The sequence below is a fragment of the Bubalus bubalis genome, chromosome 1, assembly GCF_019923935.1.
Source record: "Bubalus bubalis isolate 160015118507 breed Murrah chromosome 1, NDDB_SH_1, whole genome shotgun sequence".
In the NCBI taxonomy this organism is placed as follows: Eukaryota; Metazoa; Chordata; class Mammalia; order Artiodactyla; family Bovidae; genus Bubalus; species Bubalus bubalis.
The window spans coordinates 122,092,255-122,118,431 of record NC_059157.1 but is presented as its reverse complement, the minus strand read 5'-3'; the positions used below and the strand labels follow the sequence as shown (position 1 = coordinate 122,118,431).

Below are 26,177 nucleotides of genomic sequence, written 5' to 3'. Positions count from 1 at the left end.
CTCCTCGAGGGGTCCCTATGGCATAGCAAGTTAGGATGACAACTTCAGGTCCTATACTTCAGGTCATCTAGGGTTGTTGCTGTTATTAATGCATAGCACAAGAGAGCAGGAGGAGGTGTATAGTAATCAAGCTTCAAGGAATACTTGCAGGAATTCTCTGAGAAAACTGAATTGTAGAGTCAGAGAGACTAAACCTCTGGCTTTGCAAATAGGCTGGAAAAGGATATCCCTGGTTTAGAGTTGGTCAAACCTGTCTATACCTGGCCTTCCAAGTTCTAGTCCAGTGTACTTTCTGCTTTAATATACAGCTTCTCCTGCTTTGGTTCTCTCATGTGAGCATTGCCCTCATTTCTTTCTACCCAACAGGTGGGTTTTCTGCTTCCTGAATTTGCTACAGTATGTAGGGGAACATTTAGGAGAATTGAAAGCTAGACTCCTAGTAATGAGAAAAAATAATTATAGCTAAGGAATTGGAATGCTTACTATGTGTTGGGTGCCTTATGAAATTATCTCACATGATCCTCATACCTGTAATGCCATGAGATGTCTCACTGACCCCGCCCACAGATAAGGAGACTCAGCCTGGCTAAGAATCTTACACAGTCATTGGGGATTGGAGGCCTGGTCTCTGGGATTCCAAAGCCCATGCTGAAGCCAGATGCTTTGCCCCACTGTGATACAGTGTCCCCTCTATCCTGGGACCTCATCACATTGCTTACTCACACATGAGCATCTTGTAAATGATGTTTAATTGCTGCACTGATCAGTCTGACAATTTCCTAGATATCCGGCTTGGGTGAGCTAGTTCACTGGTTATTTCTGGCCTCTTATTGCTTTCCATTCTCCTTTTTCAATTTCTTTTCAAGTCCAGGTAGCATAGAAGGTGCCTTAATGAGTTGATGCCACTTCTTTCTGTTTTAATGGCATTTTCATTTCCTCAGTATGCTTTTCTCACTTTGAGGTTTGGAAAGATGAGTAGAGGAATAAGAACTTTCCAAAAGCCCTAGTCTCCCAACTTTGGGAGCTCTGTGGAGACTTGAAACTGATGCTTTCAGATAGTGGAACTACTGGGTTAAACATCCAAAGGTTTCTATCGAAGAGAGAGTCACGTTCCTCTTATGGCTCCAGAGACCTCAACCAGGACAGGTAGGCAGAAATTCCAGGGGATCAGAGTCTTGCCTGACATAACGAGATGCATGTACCATTCAGGTCACATGAAAAGTGAACTGGTAATGATTTCACCATCCCTAGAGATATTTAACCACCACCCCCCACCCCCACATCCACTTGGCAAGGATATTACTGGGAGAATTGAATATCGGAAAAAGAAGTTTGAATTGAAATGACTTTTGAGGGCCTTTCCGGCTTTGAGATTCTGTCTTGAATTCACTTAGAAACTTTATCTTGGGAATAAAGGTTTGTCCTTGTTATAATGAACACCATCTAGTGATATCGCCTCCTCCCTCCCCACTGTGCTTCCCCCGTCTGAACAACTACTCGATTTAAGAAGGGGACTCAGGATGAGGAAGGATGTGGTTTCCTCCCGCTTGGCAGCACTTCTTGTCAGAATGGAAGCTTGTGTCTGTGCCTGGCACGGATCCGTGGGGCCCTCTTACCAGCCCGGTCGTGTCTGTGACCAGAACAAGTGGGAGGTGCACTTCCGTGTAGAAAAATCTCCCCCTGGCTGCCAGCTCTGGATTTTTGTTTTTCAATTACTAATGAATGCGGTCTTGCTTAGGGCAGACCTCTTGGAAGAACTGAGACACACCTTGAAACAAGTCTGAATCAGATCAGACAAGCTTCCCCTGCAAAAGAATCCCTCTGCAGTTGGCAGCATGTGAGAAAGTGTCTTTGAGAGCCTTTTCTTCTTGCCATTTCAAAGGAGAGCCGCTTGCAGCCCAGGATGACAGGAATGCAAGGCTCCTGCCCCCACCCCCATTTTCTTTTATTTACATTTTTTTAATTGGCTTACTACTAATCTGAAAGTTGTGCTGTTCAGAATTGATAATTGATTTAATATCAGAATTGAGATAGTACCTCTGTTCTTGAAAAAAGGAGTGTTAGAATGATAGAAAGTATCCAGGAGTTGATTAACAGATTGAATTTGAATGAATAGGAAGAGAGTTACCAAAACTGGCAGTGGGTCATTCAGACGGGTACTGCGTGTAAGAATGGACAGTGCTTTTCAATTAAATGAGATGATCTTTTCTGCTCAGGACTTAAAAAAGAGTTTACCAATGTCCAACCCTGTTCAGCTTTTTTTTTTTCCTCAAAGAAATGCTATATAGCTAAGTATGCTTTGAGCTTCCCTGGTGGCTCAGATGGTAAAGAATACAGCTGCAGTGCAGGAAACCCAGGTTCAATCCCTGGGTCAGGAGGATCCCCTGGAGAAGGGCATGGCTACCCACTCCAGTATTCTTGCCTGGAGAATTCCATGGACAGAGGAGCCTGGCGAGCTACAGTCCATTGGGTCACAAAGAGTCGGACACAGCTTAGAGAATAACACTGTTTTCAAGTATGCTTTGCTGAAATCTATTATAATTGGGTATCTCAAACTATGAAGTCAAATCCTTTAAAGGGAGGCTTCAGGAACTACAGCTGTCTGGTCAGGCCAACCCCACCGTCCTTAGGAAATAAACGCATTGAAAACGTCATAGCTGCAAGAGTATCTTGGGATCTGGTCCAACACTGTCTGGGGGTAGCTTGGTCAAGACTCATGCATACACCATACATCTTTATAAAGTTGTGGGACAAAAACACAACTTCAGCTTCCCTGGCACCAGGCTCATGGCTCCTGGGCCCAAGTAGCTGTCGTCCTTTGACATAGGACCATTGCTTGACTAGAAATGACACTCTGCTGGGATATAAATGGGATATTATTTTATGGGATGGTTATGTTTCTTAGTAATTTTTCAGAGTTGGAAGGCAGCATGGCTTCAACAGAGAAAAGCTTGAACTGTGAATCAAAAGCCATCTTTTCACATTTCACAAGTGAACTATTGACCTCAGGAAGATCACCTCTCCTTTCTGGGCTTCTGTTTCCTGAATAGTATCCCAAATAAAATTATTTGACTTCCAAGGCCCTTTCTAACTTCCTAGAGGTCACCTTGATAAGAAGATAGATAAGGAGGGGGATAATTAAAAAAAAGAAACAATTAAGAATAGGGTAAGGCTTAGGAAAATCTTTCCTCTATTTGAAATAGAGGAACTCTTTGTTGCAGCAAGCATTTACTGCAAATACATGAAACTTCATCTGTACAGGTATTGGATAATACAGGATATTCGGATTTCCCCTTTGCTAAGACCTGACTAGAAATATGAATCATTGTCACAGGAAAACTTAGAAATCATCGTTAAGTCATTCGTTTTACATGTGAATAACCCCAAGGCCCTTATCCAGAGTTACAGGGAGACCTGAACTACTGCCTTGTTGGGCAATTCCCTTTCAAATGCATTGCCTATTCAGTTTATTTAGCAATGATGAGTCTTTAGAAAAAGAATCAGGCCAGATTCTCAAAGTTGATTTCTTCCAAACAATAGTTTGGTGACTGGAAGAACATGTTGACAAGGAAATTTGATTTATGTGTATGACTTATTTCTCCCATGATAAACATCTTGTACATAAGTTCCCTTTTATGCAACTCTTTTCTGGCTGACATATAACACCTTTCTTTTTCTTAGGTTTAGAAGGTCTCTTTTCCTTGGAAAACTATACCTTATAACTCATCTTCGGTTCCTTATGAGGGCCATTCACCTTGACAATTCTGGTTATAGTGTTTCTTAAGGTAGAACCTCAGCTCTCTGAAAAAACTCAATTTTTTCTAGGATGTGGAACATTATGAAAAGTTAAGTTTTTAAGTCCTAATTACCAATTTTTTAATCATGAGATAGCCACAAACATGGGATAAGATTCAGTCTATCCTGGATTACTTTGGTCACCTGATGCAAAGAGCGACTCTTTGGAAAAGACTCTGATGCTGGGAAAGATTGAAGGCAAATGGAGAAGGGAATGGCAGAGGATGAGATGGTTAGATAGCATCACTGACTCAGTGGACATGTGTGAGAATGTGCTTAGTCACTCAGTCGTATCCAACTCTTTGTGACCCCCTGGATAGTAGCCTACCAGGCTCCTCTGTCCATGGGGATTCTCCAGACAAGAATACTGGAGTGGGTTTGAGCAAACTCTGGGAGATAGTGAACGACAGGGAAGCCTGCCTTGCTGCAGTCCATGGGGTGGCAAAGAGTTGGACACAACTTAGCAACTGAACACACACATATTCTGGATTATAGATCTGATTATTTAACAACAAGCTGACCTTGGATCAGTCATGTTAGCTTTGTATTTTTGTTTTTCTGCCTGTCACATGAGGTGATTGTCCCAAGGTCTTTCACAGGTCTTCTAGGATGAATGATCTTATAACTTTTAATATTAATAGTATGTTTTTCTTAAGTGTATTCCATACGACACAGCTAGCTGTCTTATAGTGAGTATCCTGAGAAATTACACTTCTAATTAATAAGTCAAAGCCATCATTTGAGCATCAGTTATTTTTTACCATGCATAATGATGTCCCCAGCACCTACTGAAATATTTAAGGCTCTAACACTATGTGGTCTCAGACTTCCATAACACTGTTTTTTATATTTCTTTTTGCTTTTTGTTCTCTTGTTTGCATTTTTTGCAATCCTTTGATAATTTAATGGTAACATTTTGAAGGAAAACTGTATTTATTTTGGCTGCACCTTCTGGCTTGCAGGATTTCAGTTCCCTAGCCAGGGACTAAACATGCACTCCCTCAGCAGTGAAAGTTCGGAATCCTAACCACTGGACGGCCAGGGAATTCCTCGTTTGTTTTTAATACCTCAGGTTTCCCACTGCCATTAACATGCCTACTTATAAAAAGATTTGCCTTCCATCCAAATTTGCTACTCTTCTGTGCTTTGGCCTAAAGTCTCAGATAACCAAGTTGTTAGAGTGAAAATAAGAGGAATGTACTATAAACAAAGTTGACTGATTTTTTTGGTTGATGCAGAACTGTTTCTGGTTGCTGTTTAGCACACCATTACTGGCTCTGGAGTGTTTACTTGGTGGCTGATACTGTGTAGTAACTGAGTTACCAACTGTTGAGGGATAACTGTATGCCTTTGATCCTTTGTGTTTTCCTTTCCTCCCTTTTTAGAGGTTATGTTTCTTAGCCACTGGAATCACTTCAGATTTTTACTGTGGTCTTCTGAGTAGATGCTAGGGATCTTATGGACTTTTTTTTTAATTAATACTAAAATCACCATTAAGCCTAAGTATAGTATGAGAAGAGCAAATTGTTTTAAAATAATCAAAATGTCATCAATAGGAAAATGGTTAAATAACCCATGGTATATAACTGGTTAATAGAATTGTATCTAGCTATTAAAAGGAATAAAGTATAATTTTATAAACTGGTGTGGAAAATGGGAATGATATATTGTTAAATAAAAAAGCAATTTGTGGACCCACAAGATTTTATTTCTGTAAAAAAAGAAAAAAGTTATGTCGGAAAAAATGGAAAAATCTGAATCTAGGAGTTACAAATGAATATGTTGGCAGTGGGTTTAATTCAGGCTGAAAAGAAAAGAGAAGGGGACATAATGTTTTTCTCCTATCCAATATAATTTTTTAAAAGGTTACAATGAAAGTTATGACCAACCTAGACAGCATATTAAAAAGCAGAGACATTACTTTACCAACAAAAGTCCATCTAGTCGAGGCTATGGTTTTTCCAGTAGTCATGTATGGATGTGAGAGTTGGACTGTAAAGAAAGCTGAGCACGGAAGAATTAATGCTTTTGAGCTGTGGTGTTGGAGAAGACTCTTGAGAGTCACTTGGACTGCAAGGAGATCCAACCAGTCTATCCTAAAGGATAGGGTGTTCATTGGAAGGACTGATGCTGAAGCTGAAACTCCAATACTTTGGCCACCTGATGTGCAGAGCTGACTCATTTGAAAAGACCCTGATGCTGGGAAAGATTGCGGGCAGGAGGAGAAGGGGATGAGAGAGGATGAGATGGTTGGATGGCATCACCGATTCAGTGGACATGGGTTTGGGTGGACTCCAGGAGTTGGTGATGGACAGGGGGGCCTGGCATGCTGCAGTTCATGGGGTCGTAAAGAGCTGGATATGACTGAGTGAACTGAACTGAACTGAATAAGGACTTGCCTGGTGGCTCAGACAGTAAAAGTGTCTGCCTACAATGCGGGAGACCTGAGTTTGATCCCTGGGTCAGGAAGATCCTCTGGAGAACGAAATGGCAACCCACTCCAGTACTTTTGCATGGAAAATCCCATGGACAGAGGAGCCTGGTAGGCTACAGTCCATGAGTCACAAAGAGTCAGATACGACTGAGTCACTTCACTTCACTTCACTGATAGGATTATAGATAATTTGATCCTCAACATTGTAGTATTATGAAAATTTTAAAGTATACAGCACAGTTGAAAATATTACAGTAAACACTCATATAACCACCACCTAGATTATGTGGTTAATAATGTATAGTCCCTGCGTTATTATTCATCTATCCATTTATGCAGGCTTCTCAGGTGGCTCAGTGGTAAAGAATCCACCTGCCAGTGCAGGAGATGCAGGAGACGTGGTCTTGATCCCTGGGTTGGGAAGATCCCCTGGAGAAGGAAATGGCAACCCACTCCAGTATTCTTACCTGGGAAATCTCATGGACAGAGGAGCCTGGTGGGTTACAGCCCATGTGGTTTCAGAGAGTTGGACACAATTGAGCAACTGAGTAAAAACACACATCCATTTATATATGTATGGGTGATATTTATGTGTTCCAGGATATTCAGACTTATTTAACGAGTTGACCTCTTACTAAATGAGTTTCATAGTCTATTCCACAGAGCCATAATGCCATATTCACAGATTTTACTGATTTGGACAGACACAGAAACAAATACTGATAGAGGATTTATTAGACACCCTTACCTTAGGTACCTTTATTTTCTTTTTTTATTAGTAATAATGTTGGCAGAGGAGGCAAGGAATTTGCCCATTAGGGTTAGGCAACTTGCTTGAATATCCTAGGCATCCTGTGGATTCCCTTGACCTGAGTGACTGTGCTATGCCTTTCCATGTAGCATCTGTGCAAACCCTACACATTCTTCTAGCCCTATTTAGTTTCTTTTTCCAGCACATTATATTAAGAAATATTTCTGGAAATTGTCATTTTTTAAAAAATAAGTACAAATTATTTGTGATTCCACTGAACCACTGCTTAATTTTCTAGTTCTGAATGCCTGTCCTGTAAGAAGCTTGGGGCAGATCACATCTAGTTTTGGTTCTACACAAACTTATTGGACAAAAGGATATTCAGCTGCTGGTGGGCTATGATTTGCAGAAGGCGGTTACATTAAAAAACAATAATGATTTAGGTACTTAGTTATACATATAAAAATATGGAATATGAATAACATTAGACCAGACCTAACTTCTAGAATGTTCATTCTGCATGCTTTATTTTAACAGGTAGACTTTGCCTTATTGGTGATTAAATGTATGCACCCTACCCAAAAAATGGACTTCCCTGGTGACTCAGTGGTAAAGAATCTGCCTACAATGCAGGAGACCTGGGTTCAATTCCTGCATCAGGAGGATCCCCTGGAGAAGGAAATGGCAACCTGCTCTAGTATTCTTGCCTAGAAAATGCTATGGACAGAGGAGCCTGGCAGGCTACCATCCACGGGGTCTCAAAAGAGTCAGATATGACGTAGTGACTAAACAAGAAAAAAACACCCAAAAGGGAGTCAAATCCCTATGAGAACTCCATCATTTTTCCCTGGCTTGTCATAAATGGCCCACTTCCCATAATTCCTTGTCTTCTCCCCTTCAGATTACCCTCTAGTCTTATAGATATCTTGTATTCTTCTAAATAACTCATGCACTTTGACCAATTTATTTTCTCCTTTAACAATTCCTTCTCCTCTTTCCTTCTGTCCCTTCTGCTCTACTCCCCCACTCTCCACTGTGTGATCTCTCTGGTCCCCACCACTTACAAAGACACATCTGTTCCCTCTGCCTCTCCACCTGTTTCAGTGCAGGATCTTCTATATGAAACTTCTCTAAACCTATGAGCTAGAAGAAATCACATCTAACTTCAGGTTTACGTAGTTCTTTATTTACAATTACATTTTATGCCTTAGGCTGTTGCTTCTCAATCTACATGTGGTCCAGGGAGCAGCAGCGTCAGCAACCTCTGGGGGTAAACTAGAAAGATAGAATTTTGGGTTCTACCTACCCTAAACTTGCTGATTCAGAGTCTCTATTTTACCAAGATCTGCAGATCATCTTTATACACATTACTATTTGAGAAATAGTGTCTCCGAACGTATATCTAGCTTTGCTTTTCACTTGATTGCTTTTAAGTCGTGGATTCTGATAGATTGAGTCTTGGGATCAGGGACTGTGTCTTCCTCCTCTTTCATCTGCAGGGCACGAGGGATGGCTTTGCATATAGGAGTGTCCCTTCAGTGTGGATTGTTGAATGAAAGCCTGTGATTTCAATGAGGAGGGTATGTGAGGGAAATATGTAAGTGAATGCAGGGTATTTTCATGATTCTTGTCAGTGAGATATCTTTCAAACTGTCTCATTCTTGTCATTGCCATGGTTGAGTTTTACAACCCTTGGGTCAAAGGGGCTTACCCCATTATCAAACCTGTTTCCTCCTTTCACTTCTTTCAGAACTGCCACAGTGACATGGGGTATTGGAGCTTTCAGAAGCTCATGGGAATTTACCCTTCAAGGAATTGCTATTAAGGCACAGAGAAACACTTTGTATCTGTATTTTATTAATAGAGTTGTATCTGTACAACTGACATAATTGTGTATTTGTGTCAAGAATTGGAAGCCTGATCACAAGCCAGAGTAAGGTTCAGAATCAGATTTTGGTGTATCTGGTCTCAGGAAAATAATGTGTCAATTGATTATACTTGCTTTATGAAAATTTAGAAAAGGAGAAGCATCATAATTTCAAAAGGGCTTTTTCCACCTCCTGTTATAGATTCTCCAGATTTTTCTCCCATCGTCGCCATCCTTCACACTTTGCCTAGAGTTATTATTTTTCTTCTTGTCTATCACTTTTGTCTTCTCTTCTAGCCATGATGGATTCATTCATTCCACTCGTTATTCCCATACTGAAAACTTCTGAATTGTATAACTCTGATGAAGTCTCTGGTCCTTCACAAAAATGTCATTAATAAAATTATAAAAATATAAAAAGTAAACCAAATAAAAATATTAATTATGTAATAACAAAATTAAATAAAATAGTATAATAAAATAAGTCCAAATAATATAAATATAAAAAATATTACTATGAATTAAACAAGATAAAGTAAAAATAAAATAAATTACTAAATAGTACATTTTTTTGACTCATGTGAGAACAAACCCAGTGAAAATTTGCTTTTTTTCTCCTGTTATTAAAAAATAATCTTGAATATGTCATCCCTGTTAAATCCATTTTTTTTTATTATTAAGATGAAGTTGTTTGAACACTTCTTTTGACTTATAGTCATTAATTTATTTAGGGGATGTTTCCTAGGTCTGTACTGTCTATATGGCATTGTAATTAATGAAAAATGAATTATAAAAGAGAAAACAAAATTTACTTTTCCTTCAAGTCTTTAAAGTGTTCATGATAAATAGAAGAAGTGAGAAGTGTTTAAGAATAACCATGATACAATGTACAATAAGATAGTTATTAGCAAATGTTTAACAAAATTGTCATAGAACTTTTATTTAGAGAAATCCAGAATGTGATGGATATGTGGAAATGGCATAAAGTTTTTTAGACCAATGAGGGACTAATTTCTATGAACTATGATTATTATTATTCACATTCATATTCTCATTCTCGCTCTTTCTCTCTTTTCTTTCTATCTCACTGTCTCCTTCCAACTCTCCCTTACTTCTTCCCTCCTTCCTAAGGTCTCTTTTTACCTTTCTTAACTTTTGTCTTTACAGTTTTTTTGTCTTTGGTGGACCAGTGTCTGTATGATATCTGTTAATGAAGTTGAAAGCCTCAAAAGTCATAGAATTCTTATTCTGGAAATCATTCCAGAACCCTTTTCACGAGCTGGTCTACAAGGACATTCCTACATGTCTTGGATGTACAATTAATCTTTTATTTGTTTTCACAGATATGAATGTGTGTGTGTGTGTTAATCTGTGACCCCATGGACAGAGGAGCCTCCTCTGCCCATGGGATTCTCCAGGCAAGAATACTGGAGTGGGTTGTCATTCCCTCTCCAGGGGATCATCCTGACCCAGGGATCAAACTCAAATCTCTGGCATTGCAGGCTTCCCTGAGCCACCAGGGAAGCCCATAGATAGGAATATCCTTTTGTTATTTTAAAATCTGCTTGCCTTTTCTTCCAGAAGTCCAACTGGCCCTTTCTTCAGGTTTTCCTGCCAGTTTGTAATAATAAAAATTATTCTCTATCTTTTATGTCTGTGTTTTAGGGTTTCTTCCTTATCTTAGTGAAAATTATGCTATTGGTTTTGGAGATGTTGGGAGAATATAATTAAAAACAAAGCCTCTCAACTCAGAAATCCTCTCCACAAAGGTAAGAAGGAAAGAAAACACTCTTATAACTGAATAAGCATTAAAAATAGATGAATCTCATGCTATCCACTAAGAGACTGCAAAAACAGAAAGAAATCTCAAACACTTAAATAATTAAGTGGCCTATTGTGTGTATGTTTTCAGGATAAACAATACCTTGTTCTCAAGTAAGAGGACTTCATAGTATCATTTGTTACACATAGTTCATCCTGACATTACTTGGTAATGGGACTGACTGTTAGTTAATTGGCTTTATTCAAAGGAAAACATTCTCATATCTTTAATTTTTAAATTATTATTTATTGTGGTAAGAAGACTTAACATAAGATCTACACCCTTGACAAAAATTAAAGTCTGCAACACATTACTGTTGACTATAGGTCAATAATATACAGCTGGTCTCTAGAACTGACTGATACATCTCTCTCTTAACTGAAACGGTATGCCCATTGATTATGGACTCTCATTTCCCCATCCCCCAAGGCCATGGCTACTACCATTCCACTATTTGGTTGTATGAATTTAACTATTTTAGATAACTCACATAAGTGGACTCATGCAGTATTTGTCTTTCTATGACTGGGTTATTTCACTTAGCATAATGTCCTCAAAGTTCATCCAAGTTATCGTCTATTGCAGAATTGTCTTCTTTTTTAAGGCTGAATAGGATTCCATTGTTTGTATTTATACAACAGTTTTCTTTATCCATTCATCTGTAGATGGACATTTAGTTTTTTTCCACATTGTGGCTATTGTGAATCCTGTTGCAGTGAGTATGAGTGAGCTGATTTCAATTTGTTTGGATCAATACCCAGAAGTGGGATTGCTGGTCTGACAAGGAGTGGTTTTGCAACCCTAGTGCAGCTGTCAAGGGATTAATCTCCAAATCTACAAACAGCTTTCCATAGTGTTAGTCGCTCAGTTGTGTCTGACTCTTTGCTACCCCATGGACTTTAGCCCATGAGGCTCCTCTGTCCATGAAATTCTCTAAGCAAGAATACTGGAGTGGGCGGCCATTCCCTTTGCCCAGGGGTCAGACTCAGGGATCAGACTCAGGGATGGAACCCATGTCTCCTGCATTGCAGGCAGATTCTTTACAGTCTGAGCCAGCAGGGAAGCTCCACAAACAGCTTATGTAGTACAATAAAATAATAATAATAATAATCCAATAAAAAAATAGGCAGAAGGCCTAAATAGACATTTCTCCAAAGAAAACATAAAGATGACCAAGAACACATGAAAAGATTCTCAACATCGCTAATTATTAGAGAACGACAAATGAAACCTACAATGAGGTATCACCTCATACCAGTCAGAATGGCCATCATCAAAGTCTACAAACAGTAAATGCTAGACAGGGTGTGGAGAAAAGAGAACACTTCTACACTCTGTTGGTATGTAAACTGGTACAGCCACTATGGAGAACAGTATGGAGGTTCCTTAAAAGACTGAAAAATAGAGCTACCATATGATTCAGCAGTCCCATTCCTGGGCATATATTCTGAGAAAATCATGGTTCAAAGTACACATACACCTTAATGTTCATTGCAGCACTGTTTACCATAGCTAAAGGCATGGAAACAACCTGAATGTCAATCAGCAGAGGAATGGATAAAAAGAGAAATGCTACGTATACACAACGGAATATTACTCATCCATTAAAAGGAATGAAATAATGCCATTTGCAACAACATGAATGAGTCTGGAGATTATCATACCAAGTTAAGTAAGCCAGACGAAGACAAATATCATATATCACTTATACATAGAATCTAAAAAAAAAAATGATACAAATGAACTCATTTATAAAATAGAAACAGACTCACAGACTTAGAAAACAATCTTATTGTTACCAAGGGGGAAAGGTGGAGAGGAAGGGATAAATTGGGAGTTTGAGATTGGCATATACACACTGCTATATTTAAAATAGATAATCAACAAGGATCAACTGTATAGCACAGGGCTGGTCAATACTCTGTAGTAACCTAAATGGGGAAAGAATTTGGAAAAGAATAGCTATATGTATTAACTGAATCACTTTGCTGTACACCTGAAACTAACACAACATTGTTAATCAAATATACCCCAATATAAAATTAAAATTAATAAAGGAAATAAATCTCTTTCCTTATTCTCAACAAGGAGAATAAAGCCTCTTATCTTTAATTTGGACATATGGGCTGCCGTCTATGGGGTCACACAGAGTCGGACACGACTGAAGCGACTTAGCAGCAGCAGCAGCAGCAGTAGTGTGTTTAGTTAATTCAGTTTAGAATTAAAGTCATTTTTTTCTGAGTTTGTGATCAACTGGAGAGCTGAAGTTTGTCTTTAGCCTTGTGTAACAAATTATATCTTTCACAAGGGAATCTGATTTGAAAATCATTAGCATTTTTAACTTTTAAAATATTTTCTATTATGGTAAAATACACATAAAATTTAAAATTTACCATTTTAACCATTTTGAAAGAGTACATTTTGAAAGTGAAATGTTAAGTAGATTTACATTGTTGGGTAGCCATCACCACTATTCATCTCCAGAACTTTTTCATCTTCCTCCACATAAATCATACCCTTTAAACACTGACTCCCTATTCCCTCCTCTTCTAGCCCCAGGCAACTACCATTATTAGCATTTTCACCTACCTATTAAAAACTGCCCATGAAATTTCAATATCCTGCCCCTGGGAGATAAGTGGAATTCTGTTTGGCCTGGATTTGAAACACAAAGGTATTTCCTTGGGAAACTGACTAGGGAAAACAACTGTAAAACCTTTGAATGTGGGGCCCTCATTTATACAAGTGATGCTACACTAATTACAAATAATCTAAGCCTGTGCAGCTCCCAGAAACATCTCATTTGTGCCACTCCATTACTTTCAAAGTAATAAAAATCACTTTTCCACTGAAAATATTTTTTGCTTATAACTCAAGGATTTTGCTAATGTAGATTGGCATTTTTCACAATCTTTGCTCCAGTGAATCTTTATCTTTTCTAAGTTGATATTTTGGATTATTTTGTGAAATATAGCAAACTAAATATTGACTACTTCCTTTGTCTCTTTTATTTGTGGCCTGCCATGGGCATTGGCTGGGGGGAATGAGGTAAAAGAACCAGGAGAGATACTCTGCTGCAATCTGAGGTCCCTATTTAAAACCAAACTCTGCTATTTGATTGCTGTGAAATCTTGAGTAAGACACTTCACTTTTTTGCACCTAATTTCTTCATCTGTAAAACAGAAAAATTATATTCCTTTCTGAATAAGGGTTGCAAATGTCAAATAAAATAAGACTGGAAAGAAATGTCTATACTGTCAAAGCATGGATTATTTCAGTGGAGTAAGGTACCTAGCATATATAAGGATTTGGAAGATATTTGTTGAATGAATGAAAAGTTACAGCGTTCTCAAAGTTAAATTTCCTCCCTCTTAAAACTCCTTCCCATCTCCCACCCCACCATGTTGATGTATGGCAGAGACCAACACAATATTGTAAAGCAAAAATCTAGCAACTTTAAAAAAATTAAAAAGTTAAATTTTCTAAGTTTACCTTCTCTTCACATGTACTCTTGGCTTGGCCTTGAAGTGAAGTGAAGTGAAGTCATTCAGTCGTGTCCGACTCTTTGCAACCCCATGGACTGTAGCCTACCAGGCTCCACAGTCCGTGGGGTTTTCCAGGCAAGAGTACTGGAGTAGGTTACCATTTCCTTCTCCAGAGGATCTTCCCCATCCAGGGATCGAACCCGGGTCTCCCTCAGTGTAGGCAGATGCTTTACCGTATGAGTCACCAGGGCAGTCTTGGCTTATTGCTGCTCAACTCTCCTTTCCTCTGGTTCCTGATCATGAGACAAGCCTGGGACCTCGGACCTTTGGCTGCAGTACTGCAATGCTTGCACTTGAGCACACATCTCCTCAAGCAACAAAATACCAAGAAACTGTATGAGACTAACAACAACTGTTTTCATGCACAGCTGGGGCAAATTTGGACCTGAAAGCTACAAAGAGACCAAAAAACCCAATAGCAGCTTCTGAGGAGCCTGGAGCAATAGCAGAGTAGTGCACATGTCCCACACAACACTGCCCCAGGGGTGCGCAAAACACCTCAGTCACTCCCTCGGTCTGACCCCTGGACACATCTCTACCCTCACCCCATATAAGGAACAAGCTTACCCTTCTTGTGGAGCAAGCAAGCAAGGGAGCCTGTTGTTTGTTCTCACTTTCTCATGCTGCAGCAGGGGCCCCAGTGAAGCCATGTCTGAATTTGTTGTCTGGCCTCTAGTCAATTTCTGTTGACTGGGGGAAGTTCAAGAACCCTGGTTGGGAAGAGTCACATCCCCCTCTCCTGACAGAAATCATGCTTCAGGCTTTAAGAATTCCAGAGTGCAAGATTTGGGGAGTGATACAAAAGGGTCAAGGAAAGCTTGTTACATCCTTCCATCGGCTTATCCTTTCTAAGTCTAGATACGGCCTCAAAGCTTTTGAGATGTTAGAAATGGCAGGTAGAAACACACTCATCCTCTGGAACACATACAGTTAGGAAGAAGGGAATTTTCTTCTTGCCCAGCACCAGCACACTCAAGGGGTTTCACCCTGGGCAATAAAGAATGAGCTATAGGATCGTTGAACCAGACACTGTAAATCCAAATTAATCAGTATTCCAGGGTTAGTCCCAGGAGTTCCCTATATGGACACGTGGGCAGGAGCTCACTCTGGGTCTTTCTCAGTGTAAATTATGCACAGAATAAATGCAAGTGTGTGTCTTATAAGGCATAACCAGGTCTTACACTGATGAGACAGAAGATAGTCTCAGGGTATTCATGTAAACTGTCTCTGGACTTTAGTAAGGAAACACCCCTCTAAAGAGGACCTGGAGAAAGAAATGACTGCTGAGAGGCCAGAGGTGTGGAAGACAAATAAAAGAGTTTTAGTATTTTCCTGGACTGAGAAACAGCTTGTAAAATCACTTTGTTCAGATGATGGCAATCATTTAGTCCGCAGGACGGAGCCCTTTCATGTGCTGGGTTTCCTCTGAGGCCCTGTGAGACAGACATTCATCAGAGGTAGACCCTGTTCTCAAGAGAGAAGACATATGCACTTAACTATAGTACAAGGCAAAGGATTGCATTACTGCAACCAGATGGGAAAGTTGTAAGGAGAAGAAATAAATTACATCTGGCTAAAGGAAGCAGGGGGGTTTTCATGAAGGAAAGGTTCTTTGAAATAGATCTTGAAGGATAGGCAGCATTTGTACATGTGAAGGAGGGAAGGCAGGGCATTCCAGGCAGAATGGATGATTAAAAGGGAAGGGAAGAACAGGGTTGATTTATATCCCCGTCCGTGTGTGTACCTGTGGCCGGAGTCTGGGTTATATGAAGAGTGATGTGGAAAAGCATTTTGCTGCCAGAACCTAGAGGAGCCAGAATGTCATATGAAGGACATCAGGGAAATAGAATTAAGATGTGTTATGTGGGAAAACTGATTTGGTCCTTGTCATTAGTCAGCCTTTACAGGTGTTCTCATAGCACCCAGAACTTACCTAAGGCTTTTATATCCTTTTTGTTTGTGATGTGGTAAACATCTCTGCTTTAGACTTTTTTTTTTTTAAGCATCAGTGGATAGAAAGAATATTTACATGCAAAAAGCCACTGTTTTTTAGGTCAGCCTAATGATTACACATTTTCTCGTCTTTCTCTTGTTCAGAGTAGGGCAGCCCAATTAAAAATAATAGCATTTTTAATGTTTCTAGCATATTTTAAGGTTGCAGAGTTGAAAAGGTTATATTTCCGGTCTCTTCATGTATGCTCACTCCTTTTATAATTGGAGAAATAAGAGCCCCCCTCTGTTTTCTGACACTTTCTCTGTGGTATCTTATGTTCTGACTTGGCAACAGCATCAAAAATTCGGAAGAAATGAAATCATAATCAACTCCAATTAGCGATACCGGCCGAGCATAGCATTATTGTCCTTAAATCCACTAGCATGTCCTATGTCTCACTTAGCTAGTCACTATGCTTCTGTTTCTGCATTCTTGTTTGCCACAGGGATGGCTTCCCAAATTAGAAAATTGATTTGAATTTCCCACTTTTTTTTTCCAGTTAAGAATTCATGACCCTTACCTTACTAAGAGTTTTCTCTAACATACCTCCTGGGAGAATTAGCAGGAATTTCTCAAAGCTTGTTCTATTACTGGGATGCCTTATACAGATGAAACCCCTGTTTTTCTGAAAGAACTTCAGTCAGCATTTATAAACTGTGCCCAGAATCCTCCTGCATATAGAGATATTTTAAACAAGGATCCTAAAGTCAATCGAGTTTGAGGAGCACTGTTAATGATTCCTAAGTAATTTGGTTTCACAGTGTGCATTCTAAAGGCCCAGAGAAGTCATGTAGAAAAAAGATAACTTTTAAACTTAATATTTCACCTAATGTTAACAACCTCATGTTTCTCTAAAATGTGGGCACAATACCAAAAATGTAATTTCTTGAAATCACTTTGTAAAAGCCCAAGCTGGACAATATGGATCAATATGTGGTCTTTAGAGGCTCCAAGTTAATCTGAGAAGAAAATATAAATATGTATCAAGAACCTTGAATTTAGTAGGTGTATTAGGACCATGTGTTGAATTTATCTTGTCTACCTACCAGGATTTATGTGAGGGTTTTTTTGTTTTTGTTTTTGTTTTTATGATTTGGTGATCTTTAAAAACCTTGTGTCAACAGAGATGCTGCATCTGATATTATTTTCCTGAATCCAAAGAAACACCAAAGGGACTAAAATAATGAAACATTAATTTCGGCTGCAGAATGCCAATGTTGCTGACCCTGCCGGGTTATTGCAGAGCGAGATTAATTATGCAGATGTGCCCCCCTAGGCTTTGGAGTTGAAGTGCCCTGTTGTAATTCACTGCAAGATCATTCATGTAGCCAGCATATTGATATGATTATTATTCCACCAAGGTTTTATCCACCCCTAGACAGTTACAGAACCAGCATCTCTCATTGACTTCTTATTTAAAATTCCCAGGGCCACAGCAGGCATTCAAATCCTTTTGTTGGAGACAGTTACAGATCAATGGCATGAAGCAACATGGGATTTTCTTTAGGACATGAAGAATGCTGAGACTTTCTGCTAAGCAGAAGGTAGACATTCAGGCTACAGTAGAAAATGGTGCTTCTGTGGCCCCGTGTCTCTAACACATGTTTTTAAAATAATGACTAGAGCAGAGAGGGAGCATGTAGTGGAAAGATCATGAGATTTGGTATCATGGTATCTCAGTTTAAATACTGGGATCATATTTATTAGCTTTCTTGGTGGTTCAGATGGTAAGGTATATGGCTGCAATGTGGAAGACCTTGGTTCAGTCCCTGGATGGGGAAGATGCCCTGGAGAAGGGAATGGCTACCCACTCCAGTATTCTTTCCTGGAGAATTCCATGGACAAGGGAGCCTGGCGAGCTATAGTCCATGGGGTTGCACAAAGTTGGACACGGCTGAGTGACTAACACTTTCACATTTATTATCTGTGGAACTTTGGAAAAATCACTACTTCTGTAGAATGGGATTGACATTAAATACCATACTGTACACAGCCTTCAGAGGTTTAAATGAATATATGTGTGGGGAAAAACAAACAAACAACCTTTTGAATGGCAAAGTGTTTTAAAAATATTTTTTGTGCTGATGAGAAAGGCTTCCATCCTTGAACTGGCAGTGTCAGCTTAATTGAACATGCGTTTTATGGCCCCAGTGCTTGGATAATGTCCTATTAACTCCTATTATTACCAGTACTGCTACCTAGGGCAGAATGTGGTAACCACGCATTGATACAATTAGTGGCTCCAAGGAGTATATGGCCTTGAAATGATGTGCAGCATAAAATTCTTATTCTGAATCACTGTTCTCTAGTACATGGTTTTAGGGACTTAATAACTGCAAGATAATACTCATCTAATTGGAATCTTTCAACAAGTTGTCCTTCCTGTTCTATGCTCCGTGGTAAAAAGTAAGTTTTGTTTTAATTTTGCCCTAAATGCCCATCTTTCTATGCATGGTTGCATTTCAGAGCGTTACCTGTGTTCAGAATCCAGCTGTAAGGCCATCCAGTTCAACCACCCCCACCCAACTTACTACCAACATTAAAACACAAGGAATCAAGTAATTCCTTCCTTAGAGCATGTTCTTTGGACTTAAATGATTAATACTAGCATGGATATACACAGCTAAACTTTTGTACAGTTAAAGAAATAACAGTGATTTAGTAGCTAAATCTTATCTGACTCTAGTGACCCCATGGACTGTAGCCCGCCAGGCTCCTCGGTCCATAGGATTTTCCAGGCGTTTCCTTCTCCAGGTATCATCTTGACCCAGGGATCGAACCCAGGTCTCCTGCACTGTGGGCAGATTATTTACCGACTGAGCTGCTGTTATTGTCCCCATTTTACAGCTGAGAAAACTAAGGCACAGACAGATTAAGTAAGTAACTTGACCAATATTCCATAACTACTAAGTGGCAGAGCCAAGGATTGGAACTTTTGACTAAAAGTGTAAGCTTTTAGCTACAAGGCTAAATTAGCAAAGTGTATGCTGGAGATCACTGCTAGGTTGTGATTTTCGTGATGTCTGAGATATATCATTAGTAAAATCTGTTTCATCCTTTAGCATTTAATACAGAAGGTCCACATAGTGAATATTCAGGTATTGTTTATTAGCTTTGCATTGGAAAAAACACCCTTAAAAGGCTTATAGTGCAGCCCTGAAATGCCCCTCTTGTACTTTGTCAATGGTTTTTTTAGTATATGTTCTGGCTCCCTGCTCTATTTTCTTGTCAAAGGTTTTTAAAATCTCATATTAAGTACTGCCAGAGCACCTTTCTGTGAGGATACTTTTTTTTTTTTTTCCTAAGTAGCTGTATAGTGAAGATAAGGCATACTTGTTGAAATTAGGGTCACTTGAGTCTTTAGTGGTTTATAGATCAGTGCATAATAGCCCTATAAAATTCCACCTTACTCTCATTCTGATGAGAGGGGAATTGCGTGGTCTTACTCTATTTGCAATAAAGTCACCAAATGTCAAATGCACATATAAAGAATTATTGCCAGAACTCCCCCACCTTTTCCCTCCATCCAGAGTGATCTGGTTGACTGAGGTCACATCCCAGACTATGGGACTGGTGGGTACACATTACCATCTGTCAGGATGATCCTGGTGTCCAAAAATCAGTGAAAGAAGCCATAGAATTTTCTCAACAGGGACACAGACTCACACAGACCTCCTCAGTGTTAGTTCATAAGGGGATTTTCTTTAACACTTTAGATACAGAGTGAGAAGATTTTCTTCAGTGTTCTCTAGTTTTGGCTTACGTGGGTTCCCAGGAAGACTTGGAACGTTATCTTTGTGTTTCAGGGACAAGGTTGAGGATGGGGAAGGGGTGGATGCCTGGTGGGCTGTGTGCCCCAGTAGACAGAAGGCTTGAAGCTAAAGGTGTCCTGAAGCCCCTGTGCTTTCTCACAATTGGCACAGCGTCAGCTGGTATGTGGGGAGTCTTCTGTGAATGTTCTGCTTTAGCTTTTGATTTTAACTCTTCTTAACAAAGCCAGCTGTAGAAACTGAGGCACCAGGACAGCTTAGTGCATAGACAAAGTCACACAACTCATTCATGCCAAAGCAGGACCCGGGACTTCTCCCACCTGTATCTCTGTGTAAATGAGAATGAGGAGCCCCAACTGCTGCAAGGTCTGTTTTAGAAGCTGAAGCTACTGAAACGTCCAGGTCCCTGAACACAAGTGAAGCTTCATTCTGATGCGTGATCTCTAGGAAGCCAGTCCTTTTTTTTCTCTAATGGGAGCAGGGGAATGACACAGGGACAAGCTCTTGTGAAAGGACAACTAACTTGATGGGGGCTCGCTTAGATGCATTCAAGTGTAATCACTGAAACGTGTTTCTTGATAAGGAGTCAGAGAACTCGTAGTGACATCTATGTATACCCGCTCCTGGAGGAGACTCCATTCTCTGCATGACCTTTAGCCTTACTGAAGAATCCAACATTCATGTGAATATGTGTGACAAATAAAAGCATCAGCACTTCTTATTTGCATCATAATTCACGATTTATGGCTTCCCTGATAGCTCAGTTGGTGAAGAATCTGTCTGCAATGCAGGAGACCCCGGTTCAATTCATGGGTCCGGAAGATCCCCTGGAGAAGAAATAGGTTACCCACTCCAGTATTCTTGAACGTCACTTATTTCTCAGCTTGTAAAGAATCCACCTGCAATGCAGGAGATCTGGGTTCAATCCGTGGGTTGGGAAGATTCCCCTGGAGAAGGGAAAGGCTACCCACTCCAGTATTCTGGTCTGGAGAATTCCAGAGGCCAAATAGTCCGTGGGGTTGCAAAGAGGCAGACACGACTGAGTGACTTTCACTTCACTTACCATTTATCAGACTTTTCATAAATATTATCTAGTTTGATCCTTATAAGAGCCTATGAAGTAAGTACTCTGCATAGAAGTTAAAATATACAGCCTTGACGTACTCCTTTTCCTATTTGGAACCAGTCTGTTGTTCCATGTCCAGTTCTAACTGTTGCTTCCTGACCTGCATACAAATTTCTCAAGAGGCAGATCAGGTGGTCTGGTATTCCCGTCTCTTTCAGAATTTTCCACAGTTTATTGTGATCCACACAGTCAAAGGCTTTGGCATAGTCAATAAAGCAGAAGTAAATGCTTTTCTGGAACTCTCATGCTTTTTCCATGATCCAGCGGATGTTGGCAATTTGATCTCTGGTTCCTCTGCCTTTTCTAAAACCAGCTTGAACATCAGGAAGTTCACGGTTCACATATTGCTGAAGCCTGGCTTCACTTCATGGGAAATAGATGGGGAAACAGTGGAAATGGTGTCAGACTTTATCTTTTTGCGCTCCAAAATCACTGCAGATGGTGACTGCAGCCATGAAATTAAAAGACGCTTACTCCTTGGAAGGAAAGTTATGACCAACCTAGATAGCATATTCAAAAGCAGAGACATTACTTTGCCAACAAAGGTTCGTCTAGTCAAGGCTATGCTTTTTCCTGTGGTCATGTATAGATGTGAGAGTTGGACTGTGAAGAAGGCTGAGCACAGAAGAATTGATGCTTTTGAACTGTGGTATTGGAGAAGACTCTTGAGAGTCCCTTGGGCTACAAGGAGATCCAATCAGTCCATTCTGAAGGAGATCAGCCCTGGGATTTCTTTGGAAGGAATGATGCTAAAGCTGAAACTCCAGTACTTTGGCCACTTAATGTGAAGAGTTGACTCATTGGAAAAGACTCTGATGCTGGGAGGGATTGGGGGCAAGAGGAGAAGGGGACGACAGAGGATGAGATGGCTGGATGGCATCACCGACTCGATGGACGTGAGTCTGAGTGAACTCCAGGAGTTGGTGATGGACAGGGAGGCCTGGCGTGCTGCTATTCATGGGATCGCATAGAGTCGGACACAACTGAGTGACTGATCTGATCTGATCTGATCTGATGAAGTAAGTATTTGTTATGCTATTTTATTAATAAGAATATCTGGGTCCACAGGGATTAAGTAAAATATCCAAGGGAGCACAATTAAAAGGTGACCAACAGCAAACTAGAACAGAGGTTGACTGTATCCTGGGAGATGCTCTTTCTACCACCTAGCAGTTGCCTTATGGTTATATATGTTCATTATGTAACAAATGAACTCTTATACAGTGGGCACAACTTTGGAGTCATAACCCCAAAAGAGAGGTAAAAAGAGAAAAACCTAAATAAAACATATTAGGACAAAAATTTCTCCGAGCTCTAAGGGAGATATAGATATCTGAACTGAGTTTCAGAGAAAGCATCAGTTCAGTTCAGTTCAGATCAGTCACTCAGTTGTGTCCGACTCTTTGCAACCACATGAATTGCAGCACACCAGGCCTCCCTGTCCATCACCATCTCCCGGAGTTCACTCAAACTCATGTCCATGGAGTTGGTGATGCCATCCAGCCATCTCATCCTCTGTCGTCCCCTCCTCCTCCTGCCCCCAATCCCTCCCAGCATCAGAGTCTTTTCCAATGAGTCAACTCTTCGCATGAGGTGGCCAAAGTACTGGAGTTTCAGCTTTAGCATCATTCCTTCTAAAGAAATCCCAGGGCTGATCTCCTTCAGAATGGACTGGTTGGATCTCCTTGCAGCCCAAGGAACTCTCAAGAGACTTCTCCAACACCACAGTTCAAAAGCATCAATTCTTTGGCACTCAGCTTTCTTCACAGTCCAACTCTCACATCCATACATGACCACAGGAAAAACCATAGTCTTGACTAGACGGACCTTTGTAGGCAATATAATGTTTCTGCTTTTCAATATGCTATCTAGGTTGGTCATAACTTTTCTTCCAAGGAGTAAGCATCTTTTAATTTCATGGCAGCAATCACCATCTGCAGTGATTTTGGAGCCCCCCAAAATAAAGTCTGACACTGTTTCCGGTTTCCCCATCAATTTCCCGTGAAGTGATAGGACCAGATGCCATGATCTTTGTTTTCTGAATGTTGAGCTTTAAGCCAACTTTTTCACTCTCCTCTTTCACTTTCATCAAGAGGCTTTTTAGTTCCTCTTCAGTTTCTGCCATAAGGGTGGTGTCATCTGCATATCTGAGGTTATTGATATTTCTCCCAGCAATCCTGATTCCAGCTTGTGCTTCATCCAGCCTGACATTTCTCATGATGTACTCTGCATATAAGTTAAATAAGCAGGGTGACAATATATAGCCTTGATGTACTCCTTTTCCTATTTGGAACCAGTCTGTTTTTCCATGTCCAGTTCTAACTGTTGCTTCCTGACTTGCATATAGGTTTCTCAAGAGGCAGGTCAGGTGGTCTGGTATTCCCATCTCTTTCAGAACTTTCCACAGTTTATTGTGATCCATACAGTCAAAGGATTTGGCATAGTTAATAAAGCAGAAATAGATGTTTTTCTGGAACTCTCTTGCTTTTTCCATGATCCAGGGGATGTTGGCAATTTGATCTCTGGTTCCTCTGCCTTTTCTAAAACCAGCTTGAACATCTGGAAGTTCACGGTTCACGTATTGCTGAAGCCTACATAGTTTAATTCCAACCAGTGGCAAGAAAAGAGAGAACCCGGAGGGCTACAAGAGGTGAGATAGAGCTTTAGAAAAGCTAGGATTCATTTCTTTCCCTGGTTTAGTTTCAAGTGGAGTTAGGTGATTTTGAAACACAATTGCATCTTGTGGACTGAAGATCAATATGGGAGTTAAGGCTGGGGCTCTCCTTCTTCTAATTAGAACTTTCACTATGTATTTCAGTATTTTCAGTGGAGCCCTAAGAGTTTTAATGCATCATAAAGGAGTTCCTATATGCAGGTCAAGAAGCAACAGTTAGAACTGGACATGGAACAACAGGACTGGTTCCAAATAGGAAAAGGAGTACGTCAAGGCTGCATATTGTCACCCTGCCTATTTAACTTATATGCAGAGTACATCATGAGAAATGCTGGGCTGGAAGAAGCACAAGCTGGAATCAAGATTGCCAGGAGAAATATCAATAACCTCAGATATGCAGATGACACCACCCTTATGGCAGAAAGTGAAGAGGAACTAAAAAGCCTCTAGAGGAGAGTGCAAAATTTGGCTTAAAGCTCAACATTCAGAAAATGAAGATCATGGCATCTGGTCCCATCACTTCGTTGGAAATAGATGGGGAAACGTGGAAACAGTGGCAGTCTTTATTTTTTGGGGCTCCAAAATCACTGCAGATGGTGACTGCAGCCATGAAATAAAAGACACTTACTCCTTGGAAGTAAAGTTATGACCAACCTAGGCAGCATATTAAAAAGCAGAGACATTACTTTGCCAACAAAGGTCCATCTAGTCAAGGCTGTGGTTTTTCCAGTGGTCATGTATGGATGTGAGAGTTGGACTGTGAAGAAAGCTGAGCACCGAAGAATTGATGCTTTTGAACTGTGGTGTTGGAGAAGACTCTTGAGAGTCCCTTGGACTGCAAGGAGATCCAACCAGTCCATTCTGAAGGAGATCAGTCCTGGGTGTTCTTTGGAAGGAATGATGCTAAAGCTGAAACTCCAGTACTTTGGCCACCTCATGCAAAGAGTTGACTCATTGGAAAAGACTCTGATGCTGGGAGGGATTAGGGGCAGGAGAAGAAGGGGACAACAGAGGATGAGATGGCTGGATGGCATCACCGACTCGATGGACATGAGTTTGAGTGAACTCCGGGAGTTGGTGATGGACAGGGAGGCCTGGCGTGCTGTGATTCATGAGGTCGCAAAGAGTTGGACATGACTGAATGACTGAACTGAACTGAACTGAACTGAAAGGAGTTCATGGTGCGATAACTGTGGTTAATGCTGGGTTAAAACAACTCAACCACAATATTTGCTTGGTAAATGACCTGAGCCTTTAAAATGTTTATGTATATTGTGAATCTCTAAGAAAGGGATACATGACATATTACTTTTTAAAATCTTATGGTGACATGATCCTTTGGCAGAATGTTTGACATAGGATATGATAGTTTTCATCATGCATTTTGGAGTGCTTGTATTGTATTTGTTCTTTTCTTTACTTTTCTTTCTGTTTCTTTTGTGTTTAGAAGTCTGACTTTGCTTTCAAACTATGAGATCCATGATTATAAGAGCTGTGTGTTTATTTCTATATACTGCACAGTTCCTATTAAAGTGTATGAAATGGGAGTTCAATGAACACTTCTGGGGTTGAACAAAATTCAATTTTGTATATCATAAGCTGGAGCTTGCAATCTTTATGGAGAAATCTATGAAAACTTGGCTGCAATTTTTTTCATTGTGGCCTCTCTAACAGTGTCTAGATGAGGTCTGTCTCTAGACAGCCTCCCAGACAGGATCGTGATCTTCAGACCACCCCTTTGAATTAGAGAGGTTATTAGTGGCAATAAAATTTAAGGGGAGACAAACCTCAGATGGTTAAGAAGATTTTCTATGCTGGGAAAATTAATGAATTTCCTAACCTGGAGGTTACTAGATCTTAGCCTATAAGGTGATGTGACTGTTTTTTGTCAGTGGTGGTTTAAATTTCACCTAATTCTGTGTTTGAACTTCAAAAATATCACCTTTCCCCAGTGAGCTGCTCCCTCCTCTAGACTTTCACATGCTACGAAATGCTTCTGCTGCAGCCCTGTTCTTTATACTCTAGAAGTTTATATGCCTTAGAACTGCAGGCTCCGCATGAGCACAGGGGACATTTCCATTCTTTCTTCTCCTTCGGACTGTGTCCAGAGCTTGATACATATTTGCCAAGTGAATTAGCACAAATGTTAGGTTCATCATAAATATTTCCCTCCTCTCCATGGCTTTGAGGTTCCCTGAGATGCCTCTCTGTCATATTCTGTGTTGGATTTTAAGCTGCTTTGTTGATTTAAAAAGTTATATTGTTATCCTATGCCTTTCTCTAATCTCACCCTGTTGTTATAAATTGCACCTTTAACTTCAATCAAGCAAAGATTTTTTTTTCCATATGCATAATATATTAACACTAAAGTACGGAAATATTGAATGTACAAATTGCTGA

General features: G+C 40.1%; 1 protein-coding gene across 3 annotated transcripts in view; it reads left to right on the top strand.

Annotated features, from left to right (window-relative positions):
• LOC102396581 (interleukin 1 receptor accessory protein) overlaps positions 1-26,177 on the top strand; it is a 150,458-nt gene that overhangs the window by 17,650 nt on the left and 106,631 nt on the right. The window contains exon 1 of one of the 3 annotated variants that reach the window (XM_025286509.3): positions 22,098-22,122. The exons of the other annotated variants lie outside the window; for them this stretch is intronic. Coding sequence (XP_025142294.3) covers positions 22,118-22,122 — 5 coding nt within the window. The 5' untranslated portion in view covers positions 22,098-22,117. Of the gene's footprint in view, positions 1-22,097; positions 22,123-26,177 lie in introns of those variants that run through there. 3 annotated transcript variants of the gene reach the window in all.